At 43.1% G+C, this 25,961-nt stretch overlaps 1 protein-coding gene across 1 annotated transcript; it reads right to left on the bottom strand.

The window, feature by feature from the left end:
- Positions 1 to 3,119: 3,119 nt before the first annotated feature.
- On the bottom strand, positions 3,120 to 18,669 carry ING4 (inhibitor of growth family member 4). Its single transcript, XM_064464780.1, has 8 exons — positions 18,530 to 18,669; positions 6,250 to 6,321; positions 5,883 to 6,049; positions 5,574 to 5,688; positions 5,143 to 5,251; positions 4,665 to 4,812; positions 4,194 to 4,255; positions 3,120 to 3,985 (listed from the first exon to the last, which is right to left on the bottom strand). Exons 1-8 carry the CDS (start codon positions 18,564 to 18,566, stop codon positions 3,946 to 3,948), a joined length of 750 nt encoding a protein of 249 aa, XP_064320850.1. The 5' UTR covers positions 18,567 to 18,669; the 3' UTR covers positions 3,120 to 3,945.
- Between the last annotated feature and the right edge of the window lie 7,292 nt (positions 18,670 to 25,961).

The following is a 25,961-nucleotide window of genomic DNA, read 5'->3' as shown; positions in this document are numbered from 1 at the left end:
ACGCAGCAGACATGACGGTGGCAGAGCCTGGGGGACAGGAGCTTGCTGAGTGTGTCTGCTCACTGGGAAGGGGAATACTTTGCTGAACAGCCTCATGCACTACGCTTGCCCAGCTACCTAGGAATGATGCCCACAGCTGCGGCAATCACAGCTGGACAAGATGAACTAGTCACTCGTGTGCATGACCAATTATTATTAATAAATGGGCTTAAAGAAGCTGGCAAAAGTCTTCCCTCTTGTCATGCTGTATGGCTCCAGCTTCGTGAAACTCAGGCTTGACTTTACTCACCAACTAGGTTATTTCCAGTCACTCTACAAGGGCAATTTCTCCAGCTCCATTTTAGAAAGTATTTATGTTGCGCTGACAGCTGTTCCAGGAAATCTGCAAGCTGGACAGTTCTTTAAAGGAGACCATGATTACTTTAACTTAGTGTATCCCCTTTTTAAGCATTTCAATTCTAGGTGAAGTAAACTTTTCAGATCCCATTACCACTACACCGATAGAGGTAACTACAAATGGTAATCTTTAAAAAAAAAAAATCAAGTAATTTTTGACTGACCGTTTCTGTTACTTCCAGTCAAACTGATTTTATTTTGTTGACCTGGATTTCTTGCTTGTTTTAAAGAGAAGCAATTTACTTATCTGCTGTTTCAGTATTTCACATCTGGACTGCAACGGCAGCCGCCTTGACCTCATTAAGGACCAGCACAGAGCTGGCTCTTTTCCAGCCTTGTAGGCTTTTCCGAGCAGTCCAGAGACTGACAGCAGACCACAGATGCCTTCAGGTGGCTCTCGCAGGATGACAAACACCTTTTACTGAAGACCACTGATCAAAAAAGCGTTCAGTCCAACAGACGCTATTTAAAATCCTCCTTACTGTTTGCCTAGGAAGTACATCATTCCCATATGACACCAGCACCAACACAGAATAAATATTTACAGAACACTTCCCCCTCCTCTCATTACAAACAAGTCTGCTATCTGCAGTTGGTAATGGACATGTGCCACGTTCAATTACATCAAAAACAAAAGGCATTCTAAAAAAAGCTGCGCATGTTTCTAGCCTTGTCACTTATAGGCTTTGCTCCCACTGGCTCCATTTTTGTACTTTGTAATTTCTAGCTTCTATTGATTTGATTATTTCCCCTCTTTGGTGACTAAGTATTGCAGTTACTGCCCTTATTCTGTCTCTTCCAAGGTTAGTTCTTAATGACCTTTCATTTGCATTTATACTTGTAAGCCATTTAAAAATTCTCAGTTTTCATCCATATTTTTGTATAAATTCCCTCTTCCTGTAAGTCGTCTTCAGAGGATTCCCTCAGCTGCCACCAACATCCCCTGAATGCTCCACGCTGCTGGCTGAAGGACCCCTTCATCGGATAGAAGCAGGACGCAGTGGCAGGACACGGAGTAAGCGGAGTTTCCCACCTATCATTCCCCACCATTTTCTGGCACTGAATCAGAACCCAGCCTAGGTGTTTCTCATGTGTTTTGCATTAAAAGTCATCAGGATGTTCCAATTCTCAGTGTCCGAAGAAGCACAATGGCAACACTGTGCCCAAGCTTTAGCCTGAAAACAGAAGTATTCTGGTCTACCTCCCCCTCTCGGTATCCTACAGCGACTGCAGAAGACCCAACACTTGGGTTTCCTAAACCAGAGCTACCCTGAACAGTTACTCCAGCACAGTAAGCAGAACCTAAGCAACTGGCCACTTTGTTTCCTGGTTTGGTGTGCAACGATCCCCTGCCCACTCACACCGCTTTCACATTACACCACATGCATTTAGTCGCTATTTCTTATCCTTCATCAGCAGTGGCTTCATTTCAGGGCCGCCACTTCAAACACGTCCGTAGACCACAGTTTCTAGAAAGCTTGCTGCTAATGGGGGCGGTTACAATCCAGCGTCCTATCCCATCAAAACCAAACCACTTAGAGGAGTGTTTGCACCCTTTATTACCCTTGCCATTTGCCCAAAGCCTGTTTTCAGGTACAGACCACATCCTCCCTTTGTTCTGTTAGTTGAGCACCCAGCTGATATATGGATAAACCCCAGACTTCTCATCCACTGGATGATGGCACAGCATCTCCTGCTATGAAGACTGTACCACACACACAACCAACATCTTTCAAGATTTACTTCCTCTCTGTTTAAGGAGGGAAGCCCCAGGAAAATGGTTTAGGACAATCTGGGGACTGAGATCCAGACTGTGGCAGTGGTACCACAAACCACGAGCCACAGTCTGCATAAGAACTTACCTCTATTTTTTTCTGTGCAAAATGGGAACCTAAGTACCCCTTCTTGAAGCAAAAGCAAACACTGACTCAATGCTAACTCACTTGAACAGGAGACTTAACACCAGCTCCTCAGCTGATAGCTTTGAGAGGGTCCCTGTACCGTAACAAGGTGAGTGGCATTGCTCTCCACCTGCGAGTCCTCTGAATGGTTTTAATAATGAGCCCCTAGAAGAGCTTTGGCTTCATGACTACAAGAACAAAGATGCTCCATTGATCCTTGTACAAGTTATCTATGTGAGGAAACCATTTCATGTTTCAGGAGAAAAGCTTAAACCCTCCTGAACAGCAGAGAACAAGTAGGAAGAAGAAACTCAAATTAATCAATCTCCAGGCCATGACAATGGAACAGATAAATGGCAGCTTCAGTATGAATCATCTCCTCAAGGCTACCTGCAGACACTACAAAGAGAAATGTTTCTTCAGTAATTGTTTTGGAGCCTAATGTTATCTTAGTAACAGCAGCTGGAGTTTCTGGCAACAAGGTGATCCAAGGTGAAAGTGACCCACTGGGGACAAGTTATCAGGATATCTGCAAAATCTATCCACATTCTTGGATGCCCACCCTCTGTGGGGGCACAACTGAAGGGACAGATATTTTTCACAGCCACCAGAAAGTTTAGTAACCTTTTGCAAGTATATTAGGGATATTTTCAAGCCTGACTTCAGCAGAATGTCAGTCATTAACACTGTTCAGGACTGTTACACAAAAAAGCTGTACCATATTCATTATTTAGAATAAAAGCAGAGCTGAGAGAGAAAGAATAACTAAAGAGACCAATTGCTGCAGTTTACTTTTGAGGCGACAGCAAGACAGACAGAGTATTTGTTTCAATGACCTTTATTTAATTCTGTATTATACAAGTGGGATCTGAATCCCCAAACTTCCCATCATCAACATAATGGGGAAGCCTCACTGCACAAAAGGAGGGGAGAATTTTGGAGCCAGAAGACAGGCGTGATCAAGCCATTTCTCCCCATGTGGTCAGAAATTCTTCCTCCTTCACACAATGTGCTTCCCAGGCCAACAGGTTTACCCCAGGAATAAGAGAGACAAAGCTAGCTCTAAACATTCCTCCCTCCTCCTCGTCTCCCAAACAAAAGAGGCTGCTCAATGCCAGTAGTGGAATGGTTAAAGACAGGGAGTACATTATGTTTTCAGTCTCTCAGCCAGCCCACTAGATTAAGAAGTGGCCTGGTTACTCCCTCTCTCCCGAAAAAGATCCAGGAAAATCAAAGACCTAAAATGCTGAAGACTTACCTCCTTTCCTTCCCCCATCCCATAGCCTTGTTCTCTAAGCAGAGAGTAGGCAATGAACTCTGAGGAGGCTGAAGGAAAGCCAAGGAAAATCAGGGGCTACCTGAATCCCTGGGAATCTGGTGGCTACCCTGGTGCCCTCATTCATTCCCTTTGAGGTTGAGACCTGTTTGGAATAGTACACAGAGAGGGCCTCCCTTAGGGATTCGGAAGCAACCAGGGATACAGAACACACAGGAACCGCTGTGAGGGTACACACCATTCCAGGGATGGCCCAAACCACAAACAGGGCAAGACTCCCCTCAGCCAAGGCCCCAAGGGCTGGGGCTGCTGGGGCAAGGCCCTGGCAGGGGGAAGAGAGCACCTGCAGCAGTACTGAGGGCTCATGGGATTTTACTTCTTCTTCCTCTCCTGGGAACAGCGAGGGCAGAACCTGGTAGAAAGAGAAGTAAAAAGCCAGAATTTAGGGCATGACATGAACCTTGAATATACAGTCACAAAGGACCTTTTCCAAGGTCCCAGACAAAGGCTTAATTCAAATTTTCCTTTTTAAGAGGTCTTCTAAGTGTGTATATACAGTACTCTCCCTTCTGCCACCCAGGACCTCCCCCTTCCAAAGACCAATTTGCTTGTTCACTCACCATTTTCCTCTTGGTTTTGTTGTTAGACCCACACAGGCAAAATGAAACCATTCAATGGAACACTGTTGGGATGGAGAGCAGTCAGTTAAAGAGCAGTTTGCTTTTGAAATCATTGCTTCTGGGCTACCGAAGCTTCCCAACACTTGTTCACAAACTCCTAAATCTCCAGCAGTGATCAGGGAATGAAGACTCACACCCAACCTACGTCCTGTTAGCGAGGAGAACTCCCCTTCTCCCTTTTTAAGTGTGGGGGCAAGAAAACAACCTGTCATTTTAATGAAAACCCTGAAGAAAGGTGCACTTACCAGGCCCTACGCCAAGCCACCCCTCTGCCCCTCCAAACTATCTGAGGTAAGCCCTCTTCTTGTCACTGCTTTGCTGTATCAGGCCCTACCCAAGCAGGACAAGACCTTCCATGCAAGACTCTCCTCACTCCCTTCCCCCCTATTTTCATCAAGTGCAGGCTCTTACATCTGGGTTGTCACAGCCAATCATCTCCCCATAGGAGACCTGGTGGCAGAGGCAGTAAGTAGGCTCATTGGGGTCCACAGGCATATCCAATACATCCGAAGGGTGCACATTTCCAAAGGTGACTGAAGGCATCCCATACTCTGTGCTACTGCAGGGCAGGAATAAAGTAGGTCAGCAAAATAACCAGCTTCGAGTCCCTTTGCATCTCCCAGGACAACGCCCATATTTGCCAGAGACAGCCACTTCTCTTTTCTAAGCACATACATCCCACCCCACTGAAGTGACCCACCCTCCCCTTCATGCCACACTCCCCTGAAAGAATTAAAAGGTCTCTTCCTCTTGCTTCCCAAGAAGGAACAGGGGACACACTGTCTGGTGTGGGTGGGGATCAGATCCTTCGCAGGGAAGTCTGGCTAGGCCTTCCTTGGTCTGATTTGCAGTGATGCTCCTCATTCCCACAAATCTCTTGAACACTTACGTGCGGACAAGCTTCAATTTCTTTTGGGCAGTTTTTGGTGCCTCCTCATCAGAGTTCTTCCCTTTAGAGCGAGCACGGGCAGCTTTCTTCTCTTTTTGAGCTCGGCCCTCTGGTAAGAAGAGAGAAAGGTGTTGCATCTGCCATCCCATCAAAATAGACACCTGATAGTAAAAACCTCTCCAGCACTAAAATACACTCCTACTTCAGAGTGTTATTTGGCTTTGGGCCATGCACCCCATCTTAATTTTATCTAGTGGCCTTGAATATGCTCACACAAGAAGAGCCCAGGTCACCATCTTTTTACCTGTCCTTCAGATTCCAGCGTAACAGTCTTTGATCTGTACCACTCCAGTGCCTGCCTTCATCCCCACCACTTCCATAGTCACTTGGCTGCCTCCTGTATCAATCTGCAGCCCAGTGGTGGTACTCACTCTTCTTGCCCTTGCTGGAAGAACTGTCATAATCACTCGACTCTATCTGCTTCTCCTTCAGGTCTGCTTCAAAGCGAGCGAGGTCTGTGTCCAGCCGCCGGATGTGCTTATCAACCTGCAAAAACGACAGCGACCAGGAGTTACCACAGCACAGACAAAGAGGCCAAAGAGGAGAGAGCACGGGGCTTGCGCTAGAAGCTGAGAAGCAAGAGTGGGTAGGGCCTAAAGAGAGAGAGATCAGGGCCTTCATGGATTGGGGGCTTTAGTACAGTCTTTCATATGATAAGCACTAGACACTTCCCTTCATACCATCTCGTAGGTCTGCATAGCCAGCTGAACCTTGTCGTCCCCAAACTCCTTGCATTTCCCATAGGCTTCCTGGATTTGCTTGAGAAGCCCCAGTTTTTCCTCTGAAGACAAAGTCCTTGCATTGCTGATATACTCCGTGGCCAACTTATCGATCTCCGACTTGAGGTCTGAAACAAGTTTACCATTAAATACATAAATACACATACATACACACACACTGTAGTGTCCTCCAAGAGAGACTGAAGGATCAGAGCAGCTGCAGACTTCCTCCCCTGCCCTGAGTTCCCCATGATAAAGGCAAAAGAAAGAAAAGCTGGTCAAGCTGCATATTTCTTGTCTCGTCAACAAAACCGTCTCTAATCCTCACCTTCCGTCCTCTGATCCAGATCTCGCATCAGCTGGAAGTTTCTCTGCAATTCAAACGGCAGGTTCTCAATACCTGCAGAGAGACAAGGATTGCATGGAGAAGTCAGGTTCCTGTCCACAATGCCAAGGCAGGAAAAAAGCTAATTTGACTGGTAACAACACATACACCAGTCCAGCAATTCCCAACACCCTTTCCTGGTACACATGAGTGTGCCTCCATTTGTTGTCAACTCAAAGGAGACAGACTATGAAAACTTGGTATATCTAATCCAGGAGCATAGTTCTGTAATACATACTAGGTAACACAAAACTGCTGCCATGCAGAAAGGCCTACATTAAGAAAGCCGAAAACCAAAATTTGTAATGAAGTCAGTCATTATAATGCAAAGTATCCACCCAAGAACTATGAATGAAAAAAATAGTACAACAGCATCAATTTTACACATAGGGGACAGAAGACATGGTGCTGAGCCCAAGAGCAAGTCTGAGCCAGAACAGGGAGCAGTGAACAGCAGTCTTAGCCCTCTGTCATGTGTTCCTTGTTCTGTGTTCTGCACCGTAATCTCAGTGTGGTCTGTCCAACACCTGGAACAATGCTATACATTGTGAATAATAAATGTTTGTAGGGCTCTGATTGAGCAGTGTGAAGTTGATAGGCAATTAATTTTCAATGCACTATGCTACTCACCCCCTAGGCATCACCAGATGGTCAACTGACAAAGCTGATAAAAACAATTCTCATTTTCCATGCCTGTCTAATCAAACTGAGATCTAGTGTCACTGCATTAACCTGAAGTCCAGGCTTGATTGTTGTCAACTTTATACCTAATGAAAAAAAACACAACCTCTTGCAGGTTTAAAAAACAAAAAAAGGTGTGGGGGAAAAGCTCTTCAGAAACACATCGTAAGCATGTCTGCTTCCTGAACCCACTCTCCAACACACAGAGAGTGTAAATGAAGGTGTGTCTACCCGTCATCAAAACTGTCTAATACATCAGTCTCAGCAGCTGTCTCTATTTTCACTGCCACATCTTCCTACAGTAGAGACATTTCCCTGAAAAGCAATCAGCCACCAGGGAAGGTCTGTATACAAGAGGCAGGTTTTAACAAGTACTACATACAGGCCATGAAATTAATTCCTATAAGAGGTAAAAACAACTGTGGGCCTCATTGTGCTCAGACGTTGCTCCTTTAACTTATTTTTTCTGCACAAACAGAATATAGTAAGTTACATACAGAATCCTTATAAGTAATCAAGCTATTGCCTCAATAGATTTCTGTTGCCATTTCTGGTTTAAATATCTGAGAAATTCTCAGATAGTATGTGCCCTTAAGTACCCAGATATATAATCACACAGCACACAGACATTGCTACCCTGCATTCAAAGACAGTTAACAGTACCAAATCAATTTCTCAAAAAGTTAGTAAGCAGCAAAATTAAGGCTGTCTGCATATTCCTAAACTTGACAATTCCACATTTGTTTGGCATGACAGACTTCACACAAGGTTCAAGCAGCCGACTACCAGATTACATCCCTACAGCTCAGAAAAGCACCTCAGGAGACAACAGGGACACAATGCTGAAAGTTACCATTGCTTAAAAAGAGAACTTATGGCACAGATGAAATCCAGCCTGGGAATCTCGAGACCATGCCTTTTTCCTTCCTGCAATCCTCAGCCTCAACTCCAAGCCTTTCAATCTGTACAGCAAATGAAACATGGGTCATATTGCAGCATGCTACTTTTCATTCCTCTCCAAAGCATCTCCTGCAGAAGACAAGACAGGTATCCTCTAGAGGAAAACCATATCTGTTCTTGCACTGCACATAATATGTCAAACTTACATTGCGTTTATTAATCCTGGAAGATCACAACTTCTAAATTCTTGACTTTGTAGTTTTAAAAAAATGATTAATGCAATTTCTTTTCCTCTTCTGAAGAGAAAAGTCAGTCAAAGCACAAATTTCACTGGGTACAGCCAGTTTTCCCTCAGCAGGGCTAGAAACCTTTTAGAGCGAGCACCTGAGCCAGCATGAAAACCAGTAGGATGCTATTCTCCAGGCAGAACAACCCCACAAAGGTTACAGCCACGCTTCACAGCAATGTTTTAGCAGCAGGAGAAACTCAGAAAGGAGTTTGCTTCTGCTACAGAACCTGAAAGGGACCGTGCCCAACTGTAAAAATCTGCCACCACCTGTCACTAACGCCACTGCATGCCCTCATCTGGAAAGCCTCTGTCCTCCCTTTGGCTCTACATGCCTGGTCTCATCTTTTCAGCCCAGACCATCTGTCCTTCAGAGACTCTCTCTTCCTGCGGCCTCCTCCCCTTACTGCTAGCCCCTCAGTCAGGACAGTGGCTCCCCTGCCTTGTTACCTGTCTCCACGCATGCAGAGCTCTCTGCTCCTGGCAGCTCTTGGAGAGAGGCGCTATCCAGCTCGGGCCTAGCAGATGCTCAGCACAGACACAATTGGTGGGATCATTTACCAGTCAAGCATGCAGGAGCAATGATCTTCCAGAGGCTCATGAGCTGGGCAGGTTTCCACGGGGCCTGATGAGACCAAACCCCTGCCATTTGAAGTCCTTCCCTGCTAAAAGCTGCAAAATGATTTCCTAAAATGCCAGCAAAATGTTTCACTCTACAAATCTGTTATTGGATCAATGTTCTGTATTTGATTTGTCAATAAATTAGGAGAAAACAAAACAATTGACAGTACAGTGACTTTATAATAATCAGAACTGTTATAAGGATGCTTTATCTAGTCAACTAGAATGTTGTACTCAGCTTGTTTGCACTTCAAAATTACGATCCAGAGAGAGTTTGGCAAGAACAAAAAGCATAACAAGATAAAGTTGTAGCTGGGCAAGTTTTAACTGAGTGACAAACTATTTGTATGGTATATAGTTTATCTAAATATGGGGAAGTTTTCTACTATCTCTAGCTTAACTCAAAAGTTCTTGCCTACCCTTTGAAAAAAAAAACCAAACCACAACAAAAGGTGATGGCCTGCATCACAGAATTTATCATGGCGGTTCAGAACACTTGCTGAAATTGCTTGGCCTGTGCTGTGCTGGCTATCACATCTCATCACATCACCACCCTAACAACCCCATTAAAAAGTTTCCATTTCCTCATCCCTACTAACACAACACACTTTCCCACAGTCTTCCTAAAACCATTCATGTTATTTATAAAGGTTTGTTTCCTCCTGAATTTCTCCTTTTTCTTTCTTCTTACTGTAAGAGGCACCTAAACTTCCCATGACTAAATACTATATACTGTAAAGTACTCAAATAATTCTCAGATTCTGAAATGGATCATAGTAAAGAAAAACCACCCTACAGGCATCTTTAATCACTAGAGAAGGCAGCAGTGAAGGGCAGTTTCCCTGTCCCAGACAAGCAACAATCTGACAGAAAAATAAAGAAAAGCAAAGGCCTCTTTCAACACAAATGGCATAGCAGCAAGAAAGGAAGAGGAGGATGTCGAAGATGTACAGCGAAGAAAGTGCTCGCGAGGCCAGCAGCTTGGCCCAAAGTGTGGGCTGGCATTAATGGAACTGTGTCCATCTGCACAGAGCCACGCACAGCCCCGCTGTGGCCCCACTCCCTCCTGTCACAGTACAATTCCCCTAAAAATCAATGGCGCAGGTCTCATTGAGTTTTTCCTGCCCCTTCCTTTTCACTTCTTATCACAAGCTGAAAGCCTCTCTACCTACTTGCATCCTTCCTTCCCTCAATTCTTACCCCTTCACTACCCCCATTCTTCTTTCATCTCCTTTAGTTTCCTCTTTCCTTGTCATTCCTTCCCCCATTCATTCTTCTGCAGGCATCCATACCCACACTGTCTTGTCCGTTAAGAACCATGCGCTCATTCTCCAAAAGTCAGAATCCATCACCACCCTCCTTCCCCTCCTATTATTTCTTTTTAAAAAGCTGTGTGGGGTATAAAGTGGAAGCAACTGATATTTAACCTTCAGCTACTTAACTCGGATGTTAATTCTGACATACACACACAGAGAGTAAGCCTACACAACCTGATAGCTTTCACTATGCTTCATTCTCCCATAGCATGTTTTTTAACTGTGCCAAACAATGGGTTTGTGCTGCGACAATGTCCAAGTTGCTAAAAAGAGATCCATTGCACCCAGCACTATACAAATACATGGTGCCTTTCCCGAGATGTCTGTTCACCCACGATGTTCAGATGCATGATTACATTTATTAAAAAATGGGAAAATACATTTTGAAATATAACCACCAGTTACTTTATTAACAGTACAGATTTCAGCAAACGCTTTAAACACCACATTGCCAAAGGCAATTAAAAAAGTCCTGCTTGTGCCAGGGACTGCCACAATGAGAAGGTAAATTCTTTGCCCCCTGAGATGGGAGATTAGCTGGGATCTTGCAAGGGAAGCCCATAGGACTTTTCAGTACTCCACGATTCTAATAATTTTGCAGCATTTGAAGTATACTGCAGGACAACTGGCTTAGAGCAATCTTCAGGAGCTTCCTTGGTTCCTCATTAGGGGGAAGAATGTCTTTTATATGCCTCAGTCCCTCCTTTTAGAGGGTACAAGCCTTTCAAGCTGCAGCTTCTACTCTGTCCCGTGTTCTCAGCTAATTATTTATCCTCCCACTCAGTTCACTGAAACTAGCGCATGATCATAATATAAACCTTTCTCTCTATTAATTTATGGCTCAGCCCTGCTGCAGTACATGCATCTTAACCTGTAACATTATCCTCAGAACAGCTCTGTAAGAGATAACGCTACCTATGTTTTTACAAACAGGGTACTCAGGTGCATGGCAGACTAACTTAGCTACAGGCACCCAAGAATCCTGTGGCCGTGTCATATACCCCAAACTCTGGGCCAGTGAGCTGCACACTAGCCCACACAGGCGCATGTACTTCAGGCACTGTCCAAAGAAACAGGCATCAGTCAGCAACGTCAGCCAATATAACAGTCACAGAAACCTAATACTCCCCCAAAGAGTGGACCCTTTCCTCAGGGAGGGAGGGGTTCTTTTTGTCTTTTTCTTATTACGTTAGTTCAGTGCTACAGCATCCACAGCCAAGATAGCAGGCAATATTGTTAAGTCTCAGAAAAGCGATCTTTATTGCTGTGTTAAAGATCAAACTTGATTTCAGAAGCTTGGAGGACTTGGAAGACTGACATGTCAGATAAGACTTATACCGCTCCAGGCATTTCCAGCCTGTCACAGATCTCCAAAGGCAGGGACCACCACCACCAATGAGATTGCAGGGCTGTTTGCCAAAATGGTCACATCAGGTTTGCTGTTGGGTAAGTGAAGAAATGCAGAAAAAATGCAGGATACTTTGGCTTGTAAAGCCATCTTCTATCACCTCTGATAAAAATACCAGTCAACACCAAAATCAATTCTAAATAAACTGGTCATTAACAATAATAAATGTATTAGCTTAGAGTGTGCTGTGCCAGCAGCTCTCACACAGAAACAAATGATGCCTATGAATCACCAAATCTTCTCCCCTGTCTAAGATCTTTTGTAATTTTCCATAGATCATGTGTGCTGCATCGCAGATGCAACTAATCCAATGTCTCATTAAGGTCAAAGGCATCTTTCACTACATTAAAACAGTACTGGATGTAGAAACAATTTATTAAGAGATTTGCATACGTGAGGTATGATGTGAGAACCTTTAGAGGCAAGAATGGGAGGGTATGGCTGCATGCTACATTGGGAAGGGGATAGAAGTAATGATGGTAGGTAAAGTGAGAGATAAAAGAACTGCTGGGGAATTTGGAACACAGCCAGGACTGGGAAAGAATCAAAGGCTAACCTACAGCAAGTTCTGACATCACACCCATGTCCTCTAAGAGTAGCAAGATGACAATACACATCATACTCTCATGTGATGAGGCTATACAGAGAAAAATCCAGACAGATGTAGGTAGCTATTATGAAAGAATAATCCAATTTTACTGAGTTGGATAATGCTATCAAAGAATGAAAGGACATTCCCATGTCAGTTGTAGGAGAAAGAAGATGACTTTCAAGAGGGTATATGCTGCACCTGTTGCTCTGTGCTTATGCTGGCATAAGTTTTCTAGTATTGACAAGCCGGGGCCCCGAACTGGTGTAACTCTATGTGCCTATTGACATGCAAATAGAAGGAGCAAAGGCAACTTGATGCCTCCCTAATCAGTATTAAAAAAAAGGGAAAAACCCAAAAGAAAACATCTACACAGTACCATGGTAACTTAACAGGTGAGGTCTCCTCACCTAAGTCTGTTGTCCCCATCATCCTCTTCACTGGGGCAGATATGTCCTAGTGTCTGCTCCTGGAACAGGTCCTGACTGGTGGTCTCTGAGACAACAAACTGAATATCAAGCAGCCATCTGAGTAGACAGGCCAGACACGTCCTCCTACCTTTCAAGCTCACTGAGGTTACTAGCCCTCTGCTGATGACTCTCCCAAGCGTTTAGGTCTAATTTTGACCAAATGTTGGCAGAATCTTGTTCCTCAGAGGTTGGGGGGATGGAAACATTTTTCATTGTTTTGTTACCATTCCTTACAAATATTTTATGCTGACATTTATTCAACAACAGACCAGTTCAACCATATGGAAATTTGAACTTCCTTCCAGTCCGGCACACAATTCCTAACTGGAACAATGCATGCTCCGCATTCAGCAAGGCAAATAAAGCAGCAGCCTCATCAGTCCAGGCAGGAACACATCACTGGTGGACAGTGATGGCTGGAACCAGCAGAGAAGGTGCTGTTTGATTGCTTCAGAAAGGACACCCACAAACATAACCCCTTCCATTGACCTCAGCTATCTGAACTACTGGGCAGACATACACTCAGCAGTGAAGCATAGGTAGGTGAGCAGAGAGGTCATTTTGTAACCAACTCAGGCAGCAGACAGTTGAGGAGAGGTACATGCATTGGGTCTGTTGCCAGAAAACTTGTGTGTTGTCACTAAGTACACTCACTTTATTCTGATACCCACTAGGTAGGCAAACAAGGAAGCAGTGATGGTAGAAAATACATGTGGCTGCATAGCAGTTCCCTTTACTATAAAGATAATCCCTATACTCATGGCACATTGACATATAAATAGAGACTTGTAGAAAACTATTTGGGACTGTTTTCTGAATATGTGTACTTCAATGATGCCTGTTACAAAGAAGCTCTGCAATCCTCTTGAAAATTCCAAACATGAGGAACACTCAGTGTTTGCATCTCATCTTCTGGAAAATCTGTATTCGTCACCCTTCCTTTCTCCCCCTCAAAGCCTCCACTTCAGTATCTCTAACCCAGAACGAAAGCAAATACTGAGCCAAGTACAGTAACTCAAGTCTGAGCAAGCACAAACTCCTCTAATGAGTCTTCATGCACATTCAATCTTCTCATCACAAAACATTATGCTTTCTTCCTTCTTATTCTTCCTCCATTCCTTTCTACATCTCTAACCCCTTTACACCCATAGTTTTTCCCCTACTAAAGTTGCACTGCTTTTTTGGCTTGAGGAAAAGCACTTCAGTATCTTGCTTTTCTCCCCACAGAAGCAGGCATAAAATGGTTTAGGACAACATTTGAAGAAATGGAAATCTTTTCCTGCTTACCTTCAGCCACGAAAGAGAACTGAGGAAAGAACCATGCCCAAAGGAAAACACTTGGGAGGAAGAGAACTGGAACAAGAAACATTGCTCTTCTCCTTGCCTAAATCCTTTAGCTCAGTATAGTCATTGAAGGGGCAGCTTCAGTAGGATGAAGGAAGGAAGGTCATCAGAACAGACAAGACATGGAGTTCCTCTGTCAGGATGTTCAGCACTGAAGGAATTCTGCTGCAAACGTTTTTCTGCTGCGAAAACATCTACTAGGAGCATAACACTTTTCAGACAGATATGCTTTGCAGTTAACAGCTTAGAGCAAAGACAATGGTATGTCTAATCCTAGGTCTAAACCCAGTTTCAAATTACAGCAAGGACTTGAAAGCTACTGAAATACCAGACCTAAGAAACTGCCAGACACCTTTTACTAAGAGAACTGTTGTTGACTTGGCTATTCCACAAAAATCTCCTTGAAAAGAACTTTAGATGTCCAAAGCAGAGGACTAAAAATTTATGAACTGAAACAACTGTGGTTGTATGCACAGCTTTGTCAGACTGCTCGTGCACTTCAATGTATATTTTTTAATTACCTAACTGCATGAGGTTTTTATACAAGGCATTTCTCGTTCCCAGTGACTGAGCAGTGATTCAAAGTTTTATTTTATTCTCTTTGGTCAATACAGAGTTGCACATACACAACCCAAACCTCAATCTGAAAACGGCCTTGGTAATCAGCTTTTCAAGGTGTTCATTTTTGTGACATTAGAATGCTTTTTCACCACGCTGCTGTGGAGTAGCCCACTTCCCTTACCAATAAGCTGGAGGTTAAGAGATTTACTGAGGCAAAGAGATTAAGGCCAAGGAGGCCAGTTAATTTAATTACAAACACACCTCTTGAAACATCTAAAAATGCTACATAGCCTGACTTTTCAGAATTATCTGTTCAAAGCAGACTTCAACTGAGGCTTTGAGCATTCTGCACATCTGTTCCTCTGACTACAAATTTTTACTCATAATTTGAGGGAACCACAATCTATGCCAGAACCTGTAAAAAGCATGACCCCCAAAATAAACACAAACATCAAACACACTTTGTCAGGGTGGTATTCATCTGCCTCAAACATGAGGTCACCTTTTTTCTTCCTACAACTTTCACTTAATACATTATACACCTTCCATTCTTCAAGGACTTCAGGAGGTCCTACAAACAACTGCCCTCTTTCATCACACACTCCTCATTCATTCCCTGAGCAGATCCAACCAGTAAACCATATGAAAGAGAAACTCTGTGGGAGGAAAAAAAAATTCAGCTGAAAACTGTGTCTGCATTACCTCTGTAATATTAAAAGAATTCCATTCCAAGAAGTAAATGTAAATATTAGACATTTTTTAAAAAGCTGACCAAAGGTTCTGGACTATTTATTTGTATAACTTTCAGGAATTTTTTGAACATTAGCGAACTACTTTAAAACTGAAGGTTTTTAAAATACTGAAATAATGTAGGAAAAAAATGGGGGGGGGAGGAAGGAGCGAGGGAAAAACTGAATGCTGGCAGGCAGGCATGAAAAGAAATGGAGTAGCTGATCTGAGATCATCTCAAAGAATTAAATGAGCAGGAAAATGTAGATTAAGTGTTAAAACAAACTTTCCTGACTGGACCTTTTTTGGCAAGAATACACACTTCATTGGTAGAAATAATTTTTTAAGTGATTAAATTATAACTTGCATCAAATACTCGATGTAGCATCAGAAAGTATCTTGCATAACAAGCTAGAATAAGAAAAAACAAACATAAGATATATTAAAAGTACTTTAAATAGCTACATAAGGCTTTAGAATGTGTTACAGAAAGCTATTGGCAGTGGCTGCACCACCCACGCAAAACACACACAAAGCAGTTCTTGATCCCACAAAAGAAAAGTTATTTGGAAGTGAGATACAGAGTGGAAGAAAGAGAATGGAAGGAACAGACCACTGGGACAGCAGGAGACAGCCTGGCTGCAAACAGATACTTTCCATCAAGTTTTACAGAGGATAATACATTTAGGAATGAGCAATATAACTGATGGATAAAGCACGCTGGACTGTATTTCTAAGAAACAAAAAGACTATGTCATGTCAATATCATGGTAAATAGTAACCTGAATATGGGCTCCCAGCTGAAACACAATGATGAACAGGGATAGGGGCATGCCTACAACAATAACCTGACTTCTTTAGTTAGTACCATGAAGGACTGTATGCATTTTCAGAGAGTCAGAAGTTCAAGTAGGATGTCAAAAGATTTGAGCAGGCTCGAAGAACATGATGGCTAATTAGAAAACTGAAAAATATGTTACCACAAGCATTTTTTTTCTAAGTTACCAGAAAGAAGGTTAAGATTTAATCAATTCCAATCTACCCAGGGAAGAAACTTTCCATAAGGGGACACTTCAGTGGCAGATAAAAGGCGTTATAGGTGCAATGACTAAATATTGGAACTGTGAAAATTAATAACAGACCAAAGTCACAAAACCATGACAAGAAAGCCTACCTGCAAACTGAGATGGATGCTCTTTGACTGTAAGCTTTATAATTCATATGATGTATTTTTCTGAAAGAAGTTCTAGATTAAGCACAGCAACTGTCTTATAACTGGGTAACAAAGGGAAGTAATGTTGCATACAGGACACCAGATGAAACTGAAAAAGACCTTAAGAGCTCTAAGAGCATGCAAAAAAAGGCTAAACCATTGCAGCAAAGATTGCTTTGTTCTTCCTAACATCTTTGTAGCCAGGATTTTTTTAAAGTACTTTTAGATTGTACATGTTACTTTTTTTTTCTTTTATCAAGACACCTTAAAAATGAGTCTACACAACCAGATAAATATCCACCTTCAACAGGATGAGAATCTCCAGTTCAATTACAGGACCACACATCTCAGCTGAGAGCAGAAATACAAGTTTGTAATTTTCTCTGCATGCTACTACTAGAGGGGAACAGAGGAGTTTCCAGGGGGTTCATTAATTTTAGCTGACAGCGACAAGCTCCGGAAGTATTTGACTTTGGTGGAAGCACTCTCTAGCCACCAAGCTCATCTACAGCTTCCTTTCTCTCTGACTTGGTATCTTCCAGACCTCTCCACACCCAGCGCTTCATCTTTCTCATCCCTGCCTAACACTTGCAAACCCGCCTTTCACTCCTTTATCTTCATATTGCAGCTCTTACTCAAAATACATTTGTGCTCTCCCAGTAGGAAAACCCTGCATCCTCCCCAGGAGCTTACTCCTTGTCTACCCGCTTCTTTCCCCTCTTGTCTAGCCCCCGTTCTCCAACTCCTGGCCATCTTTGTTGAGGAGCCTCAGTCAACTGCCACCTTCCACATCAGAATGAGAAGAGCAGAAGAACATACATCTTTACGCAGTAATTCTTGCTCCTCTTTAACAATCTACCTCCTCATCCAACTCTTCTTCCTGGCATTTACACCCTCCTTCCTCACAGCTCCTAGATCCTTGCCTGTTCACTTCCAGCTTCTTTTCGGCTTTTGCTGAAATTTATTATGGTTCTTGAACTTTCTTAGTTTGATTCACAAGAGATTTCCTTTCCTAATGACAAAATGAGCACTGCAGACACAGGCATAAGATCTTTTATCTCCACATCAACACCATATTAGCTGAGCTGGAGGAAACCTAGTAGTGAAATTTCTGAAGAACCAAGCTCCAATGTTTCCAAGCATATGCAGATGTCAAGAGATTTAACTTGGCCAGGTATAGCCAAGTTAAGACACATTGCCAGTACTACCATGCTTTAAATGCACCACCCCATCGCCATGGTCTGCCGTTTCTAGTCTTGACACCAGATCAGAAAGAAAGTGTGAAAACAGCATTAATCAAAGAACAGGTTACTAAATCTTAACCCATTAGCACAGTCCTTCAAAAACTCCTGATTAGTCTACTGCCTAGGAACACAGGGTTAAAACATGCATTCAAGGTCTTACTCCCCAAAGGTCCGAGTTTGACAAAGTTACAGGCACCTTAAGGTAGGATGATATCACAGGAGGGCTCAAATAACGTCACCAACTCCTTTAGTATTTACAGAGCACTTCTTCGACCAGCAAAACAGGACCACACTTTTAAAACGACAGCGAAGGAATCTGTCGAAACTACCTCCCTACAGACACAGAAATTCTCTCCGGTTTTATTTCACCAGCCCTGCAGTTTATCCCAGGAAACCCACTGCCAGCCCAGCTGCCGCTCCCGAATGGCGGCTGGAGCAGCGCTGGGCTCCTTCCCCGCCCCGGCGACGAACAAAAAGCTCGCCGCCGGTGCCAGCACGGCGCCCACGGGCCGCAGCGGGCCGGGCTCTCGCAGGAGCACCCGCCAAGCCCTGCCCCGCAGCGGAGGCACGGCCCGCCGGCGCTGCTGCCGCCGTTTCTAAGCGGCCCCGAGACGACTCTACGCGGCGGGCGGCGGAGGGGGCCTGGCCACCCGGCCCCAGGACCGGGCGGCGGCCCTCACGGACGGGCTAGGAGCAGCCCGGAGGCTCGGAGCCGGCCGCGGGGACCGGCCAGCCGCCGGGCAGAGCTCGAACCCCGCGGGTCCCGGCCCCGCCCCGAACCGCGGACCGTCCGTGCCCGCAGGGCCTCCCGCCAGGGCGGCCCCAGCCGCGGTCCTCAGCCCCGCCCCCGGCGGGTCTTACTATCCAGGTAGTGCTCCAGGTACATCCCCGCCGCCATCTTGGGCCCTACACACACGGGCACTTCCGGCGGCAGCCGGACGCCGGAGCCCCCCGCCCACCCGGAAGCAGCGCTGCCCCGTTGCGGAAGCCACTTCCGACCGCCTTCCCGGGCGCTTCCGCTCTGCTGTTGCCGCCATTTTGGGCTCTGCGGAGCTGCGCCCGTCCCCAGAGGCGGGGAAGGGCGCCGGGTGGGGCCGCTCCTGCCCGCCCCGGGGCCCCGCCTGGGGTGGCAGAGGGAGGGCGCTCTGCGGGATCCGCCGGGGCCGCGCCTCTGCCGGTTGCAGGGTGGAGGAAGGGGGGGTGGGGAGGGATGCCGCCGCACCGGGGAGAGCAGGCCCGGGGCTGCCTTGGTGGGACTGCCCTGAGCTGCCGGGCGCGTAAATACCTGCTGCCTTGATCTCCGTGCTAAAAGAAACGGGCTTCGTCTTTTGGAGGCTACGGAGGTCTCTCCTGCCTCCATATAATTTTCAGCGGCCTGGCTGGGCCCTCCCACCGGGTAACCTGGGTGAGGAAGTGCTGTTCGTTTGTTACGGCGCTCATATCTTTTCATTCACCATATAATTCATTAGCAACAAGTAGCTGCTGCTGCTACATTATAAACAGAGACCATCTTTGCTGTAAAATGATTGTGGTACAAACATACCTAACAAAGCAAAAAAGCAATGAAATGAAGTTAGGACACTTATCCATCTTGCCAGACCCACTTTCATGACCACATACTGCAAATCACTTATAGGTTAAAGGTCCTCTTGCTAAAGAGTTCAGGAACTATTCCCCATATGGTCCTTTGCTAGTGATTGCATATGACATGGTATGGTATCGTGCTAGGTCAAGAAGTTGAGGTCACTCCTGATGACAAATGAACCGAGATAAAATTATCTTACTTCTTTTGGTCCTTAGAGTCTATGATATTCAAGATTGTTGCTTTAAGAGGTCAGCATTCATTTAGCATCCTATACTGCTGAGGCACTGCCTTTGGCAAATGTTATGTTTCATCTGCCACCTTCTGCCCGCTCACCTATGTCATTCTGTTTGTTCCCAATAGACTGTATAATGACAGATATTGCTCAGGGCTACTTGCTGCTAGATTCTGACCATGAGGAGAATTGACCAGACTTATTTCTTCTTTTTCCTCCCAAAGATCTTCCAAGGCACCATGCCTTTATTTATATGGATATACCAGGATTAAATCTGCCAGCAGCCTGCAATGCAAGACTGAGAGGCTGTTAAAAAAATGAACTGCAGCCATTTGAACTGTCAACTATATTGCTGTTACACTATTTGGTTAATTCAGAGATTCATTATGTTCTGAAGATGAAGTGTTTTCCAGGCCTACTCCTATAATAATTTATTATATTTTTAATTATTCAAAACACATTTCTTATTCTTTTCAGTTCCCATGTGAAACAGCTGGCTTCAGTTAGCTGAACATTGTTGTTAAGCCTCACTTTTGTTTCTGAAGTACTTCAAAATTCTTTATAAATTGCCTTACACTCTTAATTAAGGAGAAGGATGTGGCTGTTACATTAAAAAAAAAAAATCTGCTCCCTATACCCTGTACTGGTACTAAACCAGAATCTCCCAAATGCATCCTGCTTGGAGCTACTAGGCTAAATGGAGCTGATGTTAAGAAACAGGCATTTTTAGACACTGCCAATTTGATTAAGAGACCACCTGGGAATACTATCTTGTTCTCCAAGCCAAGGCTAGGGGAGATGTCAAAATACTAGACCACTGACATGGAAAGACAAGCTCCCTCTGGGCTTGTTGCCACTGCTAATATAAAAGACAGGGAGAAGAGGAGACATTGGCTTAAAATCTAAACAGTAAGCCTTAGTAAAGTGTACAAATGTAGGTTTAACTTCATCAACTGCCACTGTGAAGTTGGAAAATAAAGGGGAGAGGCAGTTTTGTGTACCTGTGTGGTCTCATGGCACTAGAAACTTTTCCAATCCAGCAAAAACTAGTTCCTGAGCTCTGAATCCAGAAGTTTGCTGTCTCTATTTTTGCGTTCTTTAGAAAGTTGAGGCACAGAGGTTCATGGAGAAGTGCATCTCTCTCAGGGTTTCAGAAGCATCCTCACCCGCAGACAGAGTGTTACCACAGTAGTTATTTGGTGAGAGGTGTGATATTTTTTAGAGTAAACACTTCTGTAAGTGAAAGTCCTAGCATGGGCACAGATGATTTCACAGCAAGATGCTTCCCCAGCTAGAATGTGCTCTGGAGGTACATGACTATTTATGTCTACCCCCCACCCAGCCTCATATACTGATACTCGGGCAAGTACTGTGGTAACAAAGCCACGTGTGCTAACCCCAATGGTTATCACATACTATCCTCCACCCCAGAGTCTGCTACTTCAATTACATCCTATTAAGCTGGTAAATACCTCCTCATTAGATGAAGGACCTGGCTGATGAGTGCATGTACTACCCAGAAGGCCTAGGTGTCTTGCAAAGGGAAGCTAAACAGCCTACTGAATTAGTCTAGCATAGTGGTTCTCAACCTTTATTTGTCTACAGATGCCTTTGTATTTTCCCTTGGAAACGTAAACATCTGCACACCAAATGTAAGCCTCCAGCTTTTCAGTTACCTTACAGACCTCTTAAATGTTGTCCAAGTACCACAAGGTGAAGGCCAGTGCTTGAGAGGGATCTTTATGCATACCCCACAGCATGAGGCCTACAACTTCAGAGTCTTGTTTGGTTCCCTTTTTGCCGTAGAGGTACAGTTTCAGCTCTTCTCACTCTTTTAACATTCTCAGTTCAGAGGTCCCTGCTCTCCATTTCCTTCTCTTCAGGAAAGACTGGATGTACCCACACTTCATTCTGACAAATATCAAAAAATTGATCTGCAGCACTTGCCCCCAAGGTGGTTAATCAGCTTTACAAATGAAAAGAGGATGCCACAGGCCCCAGATTATAGCTGTGTCCGTGTTCCAAAAACATATCCTAAGTTCGTAGCAAAACTAGGCATAGACTCTAGTTCTTTGGTGTCATGATTTCTTTTCTTGCAGGTTTTTTTTTCATTCATTACATAGACACTACATGAAATCGAAATGTTTGTTGGACCAAGTTACTACATCTTTCTAGTACTTTGGTGTTCTACTATACAGAAACAAGAAACCATGCACACAAATTTAATCTGTTGTACCTAAAATGACGATTGAACAGGTACCTATCTTGTAGTTAAGGAAATGTACAGAGCAATTTCATTCTATGTTCTGAAACTGCACTAGTAAACTTGGGCAGCTTTCAGGTACATTACCTGCAAAATATTAGAAGAAAATCCTAAACATTATATATATCCTTTAGTTGATATAAAGATGATAAAATAATAAAAATATAGAAGACAGGCAGAATCTCATAATTATATTCTATATTAGGAAGAAAGTTGGATGATGTAGACATCTGTGTAGTAATGAAATATTACCTATTGCCAATGAGATTTAGGAAGATGTTTGGTTCTACCCATTAAATAAAACATCCTAGAAGTTGCATAGCTAGAAACTCACAATAATTTTAAACTAATTAGTTGGCAAGCAGATGGAAGCAATGGGTTTTCTTTTCCAAACAACTTTGGAGCTCTGAATGTGTTCCAGAAGACCAGCAAATACTTTTACTTAAAAAGTATTTGAAAAGTAAATGGGATCATCCAGGTTGCTGTAAGCCAGTTAACCTAACACTGATTTGGTAAAATCACAGTGTAATTGATAGGGGTTGCACTCAGCTAAGAAAAGAAACATAATGCTATTTGTTTTAATTTAAAGAAAAAGATCTCATTAAAAGAACTGCATATCCTTTTATGGCAGTGCAAGTTTGGTGGCTCAAGATAACTGTCTAGGCCTAATATAGCAAGACTTAGAACTAAACACTATACAGACTGGTCATTCGTAAGGGAAAAAGAAAGGCAATAGGTAAGTACTATACGATGGAGTCAAGCCTTAGTGAGAGACGCCTAAACCAGCTCAATTTAATTTAGCCATTTGGAAAGATGAATACAGTGTCTTGATCATGGTCTGTAATTCATTACAAAAGAAAAAAGACTTCTTATAGCAGAAGACTTTGTACTGAACAAAGGTGTAACAAGAACCTATGGATTAAAAAAAAAGTAGTGAAATAGAATGGCAGTTTTAATGGCAGTGATAACCATCAAAAACCTCTAATAAGGGACAAGGTTGATTAACCATATGGCTTTAAATTATGAAAGTCTTAAATCTTCGAGAAAGATTTAACTGAATTATAGACCAACAATACTATCATTAGTCACAGCTGAGATTCAGTTACTGTTTGTGGGTGACTTTTCTAAATGATTTCCAGCCTACATGATGTTTCCTTTTAAAGCAACGATAAATTGCAAAATCCAGCTAAGAACAGACAACTGATTTCATTAAAGGACAAGAAGAAAAAGTGCTACCACCTTCCAGCAAAGATACAAGGTGCAACCTAATACAGAGCTCCAGAGTCATTGTCAAGTTCTTCCTGGGTACAGGTGTACAGAAACAAATGGACTGGCATCACAAAGAAAATGCAGGGTCAAAGGATTCAGGGAGCTGAAGAGGAAGGACCATGGGATCTTGTTAAAAGAATCTTCCACTTTTGTGAGTGGGAGTTAAAGAATTGTTGTGTGCTTGACTGCACAAAGGTGAAAAGCTGCAGACTGTGGAACCTGAGGCATCATCTCAAGAGGCAAGAATTTTGTATAGATGTTACATTTTGCATCCCACAGGTAGCACCTACACTTTTTAAACAGCCTGAAGCACCTTGAATATGTTAAACAGCCTCGGGAATCCAAAGAGGAAGACCTAATCCAAACTCAAATAAGTGACAAAGATAGCAAGAGTAAGGTGTCTTCAGTTATTTCTACACCAGCAATAGGACTCCGGGTAAACAGAGAAATAAGAAATCCTCACTGATGAGAAAAGAAAAAAGGCCTGGAATAAAGTGTCATTTCTGAAACTTGATGGGCAAGTCCCTTAGTAAAAAATCATTAGTTTCTTTCTTGGTGACAGTAAAAGCTATAGGACTAGTGTCAAACTGCAAAAACACAAGCAATAATACCTTTGAAATAACTGATAGCACAGGAATTGTACAGCCTTAAATACATATGGATCCCCATGCTAGGTAATAGATTCCACGAAGGGGAAGGATAACAGACATTAGAGCACAACACATCCAACCAGGGACCAGGAAAGGCGATTTCAAGCACCTTGAAACATATAAAATGAAAAACCACTGCAAGGAATTTTAACTTGTGAGGTATTTCCCAGGGAATTCAACCAGTTGGCAGAAGATCTTTCCAACTTTTAAAACTGTAGGTTTCTTAATACAAGACACTGCACCCAAAACAAGTCAACTTTTCAGACTTCAAGGTGATGCATACAAGACAAGTTAAAAACTTGAGCAGGTCTCTAAGCAACCTGACCTAGTTCAAGATGTCCCTGCTCACTGCAGGGGGGTTGGACTAGATGACCTCTAAAGGTTCCTTCCAACCCAAGCCATCCTATGATTCTATGAAACTGGCAATTTTGTCCTATTTATATGGAATATGGACATATAGAGGAGAGTCACAAGCAGTAATTAACCTGTGCTGAATCTGTGCTAATTTCCAGGGTGAGCAAAACTGAGTTGTCCATGAGAAAAAAAGAGATAAGGCAGAAAAATGTGAATGAAACTCTTCTATAAGAAAAATTTATTATGTGGCTAAAAAAGCCCTAATTCCACAATCAAGAAAGAGGAAAACTTTTGGTAAAGCTCATCCTGGGTTCAGTGAGAAAGTCTGTGAGCAAGAAGAAAAAATTATAAAAACCAAATCCAACCTGAAACATAACACATGGAAAAGGGGAAGGCCAGACAGCAACCAACATAAATTAGACATTATAAAATAGAGAAAACTGGTAAGGAAGGCTTTGTGGCTAGCAAAACTACTGGTAATAGGAAAGGGATTTTGATTCTTTCACTCCTTTCTTAAAACATAAACAAGAAATCTTACTAATAGTACTGATCCATGCTAGATAAAAATGGTGAAAATTCTAGTGGCACAGAATGGGACATCAGTCGACAAACACTTCCACTTCCATATTCAGAAAGAAACAGGATGTGGCAGTCGTACAAAAATAGCAACTTCTATCCAGTACCTTAGTATCAAAGTAGGAAATTAGACAACGTCTAGTAGGGATGTCTATTTTTAAGTCAGCAAAGAAATAGGAGGCCTAAAAGAGTTCACTAACAAGCTCTCTAGCCCATTGATTCCTATTTTAATTAAACGTGGGATATGAGAGAAATACCTTAAGACATTCATGACAGTATTCCCAAAAGGCAAATGAAACGACTCAATGTCAAAATTATGGAAAAGCTGTTGAGATGAAGAATTAATGAATGAAAAAGAAAACCTAGAATCCAAAGGTTTTATGAAATATAGATTTTGTAGAAAAAAAGAGAAAAACCCAAACCTTAATTTCATCCTTAGATGACATCATTACACTTTTGGTTTAACAAAGGGGACTGCATAGGTGCAACATACTTAAATTTTTGTAAGGCATTGACCTAGCACCATAAGTCAAAAAGACTTATCACATACTAAGAGGATTAAGAAATGGCTAGCCTGCAAGTCTCAAAAAGAAGCTAATAAAAAGTTGCACGCTGAATGATGCTTTTCAAGTTAGTGTAGGTCAGATGCTATATAGCATTTTCAACCTGGATCCAAAAGTAAAAAACAACAACTGATACAGTCTGTGAGTGACAAAAGTGGGAAGGCGTCAAGTATCCTGGACCATCAGTAAGCCAGGCTCATTCACACAAACTGGACTTCGATACAGCCTCACAGTAAGTATCTAGAAAATAAGAACTCAGACCATACCTGCAGAAAGGGGGAAACACTATCACAGAAAGCCGAGACTTTGGATGATCTCGGGTCACACCAGACAAGCAGCTAATGTGAGCTCCCTTATAATGCTGCGAGAAAAGGGCAAACACAATCCTCTGCAGACTTAAGGCAAAGGGCAGGGGGACCTTGCCCATGGCACTGGGGCTTGAACACTCAATTCAAAAAAGAACATGTTTACAAGATACTGAAAAATTTGACAAGATGTAGAAAGAAAAGACAAGAATAATTCACGCGCTGGAGGAAATCCTTTACAGAGGAAGATTTTAGGAGTTCCATCTATTCAGCATGTCAAAAGGTGGACTGAGAACGGATATTACAGTGTTTAAATACCAGTCCACGGGAAAAAGCCCCGCTATGCTCTAAGGCTCTCTGAATCAGTGGGATGGACGTATCCAGAACCAGCAACTGGAATCCAAAGTCAAACAGATTCAAAGGAGAAATCGGGTTTAAATATTTAAACAGTGAGAACATGAAGCCCTTACAGCAGGCTACCAATGGAAGAGATTGT

The sequence above is a fragment of the Phalacrocorax carbo genome, chromosome 1, assembly GCF_963921805.1.
Source record: "Phalacrocorax carbo chromosome 1, bPhaCar2.1, whole genome shotgun sequence".
Taxonomy (NCBI): domain Eukaryota; kingdom Metazoa; phylum Chordata; class Aves; order Suliformes; family Phalacrocoracidae; genus Phalacrocorax; species Phalacrocorax carbo.
This window is presented reverse-complemented; position numbering and strand designations above follow the sequence as displayed.

What these genes read in the sequence shown, in the direction of transcription:
- ING4 (XM_064464780.1), bottom strand. Translation starts at nt 18,566, where the DNA reads ATGGCGGCGGGGATGTACCTGGAGCACTACCTGGATA. An exon ending in CCTGGAGCACTACCTGGATA is followed by an intron (nt 6,322 to 18,529) that starts GTAAGACCCGCC and finishes GTCTCTCTGCAG; the next exon opens with GTATTGAGAACCTGCCGTTT. An exon ending in TCTGGATCAGAGGACGGAAG is followed by an intron (nt 6,050 to 6,249) that starts GTGAGGATTAGA and finishes AACTTGTTTCAG; the next exon opens with ACCTCAAGTCGGAGATCGAT.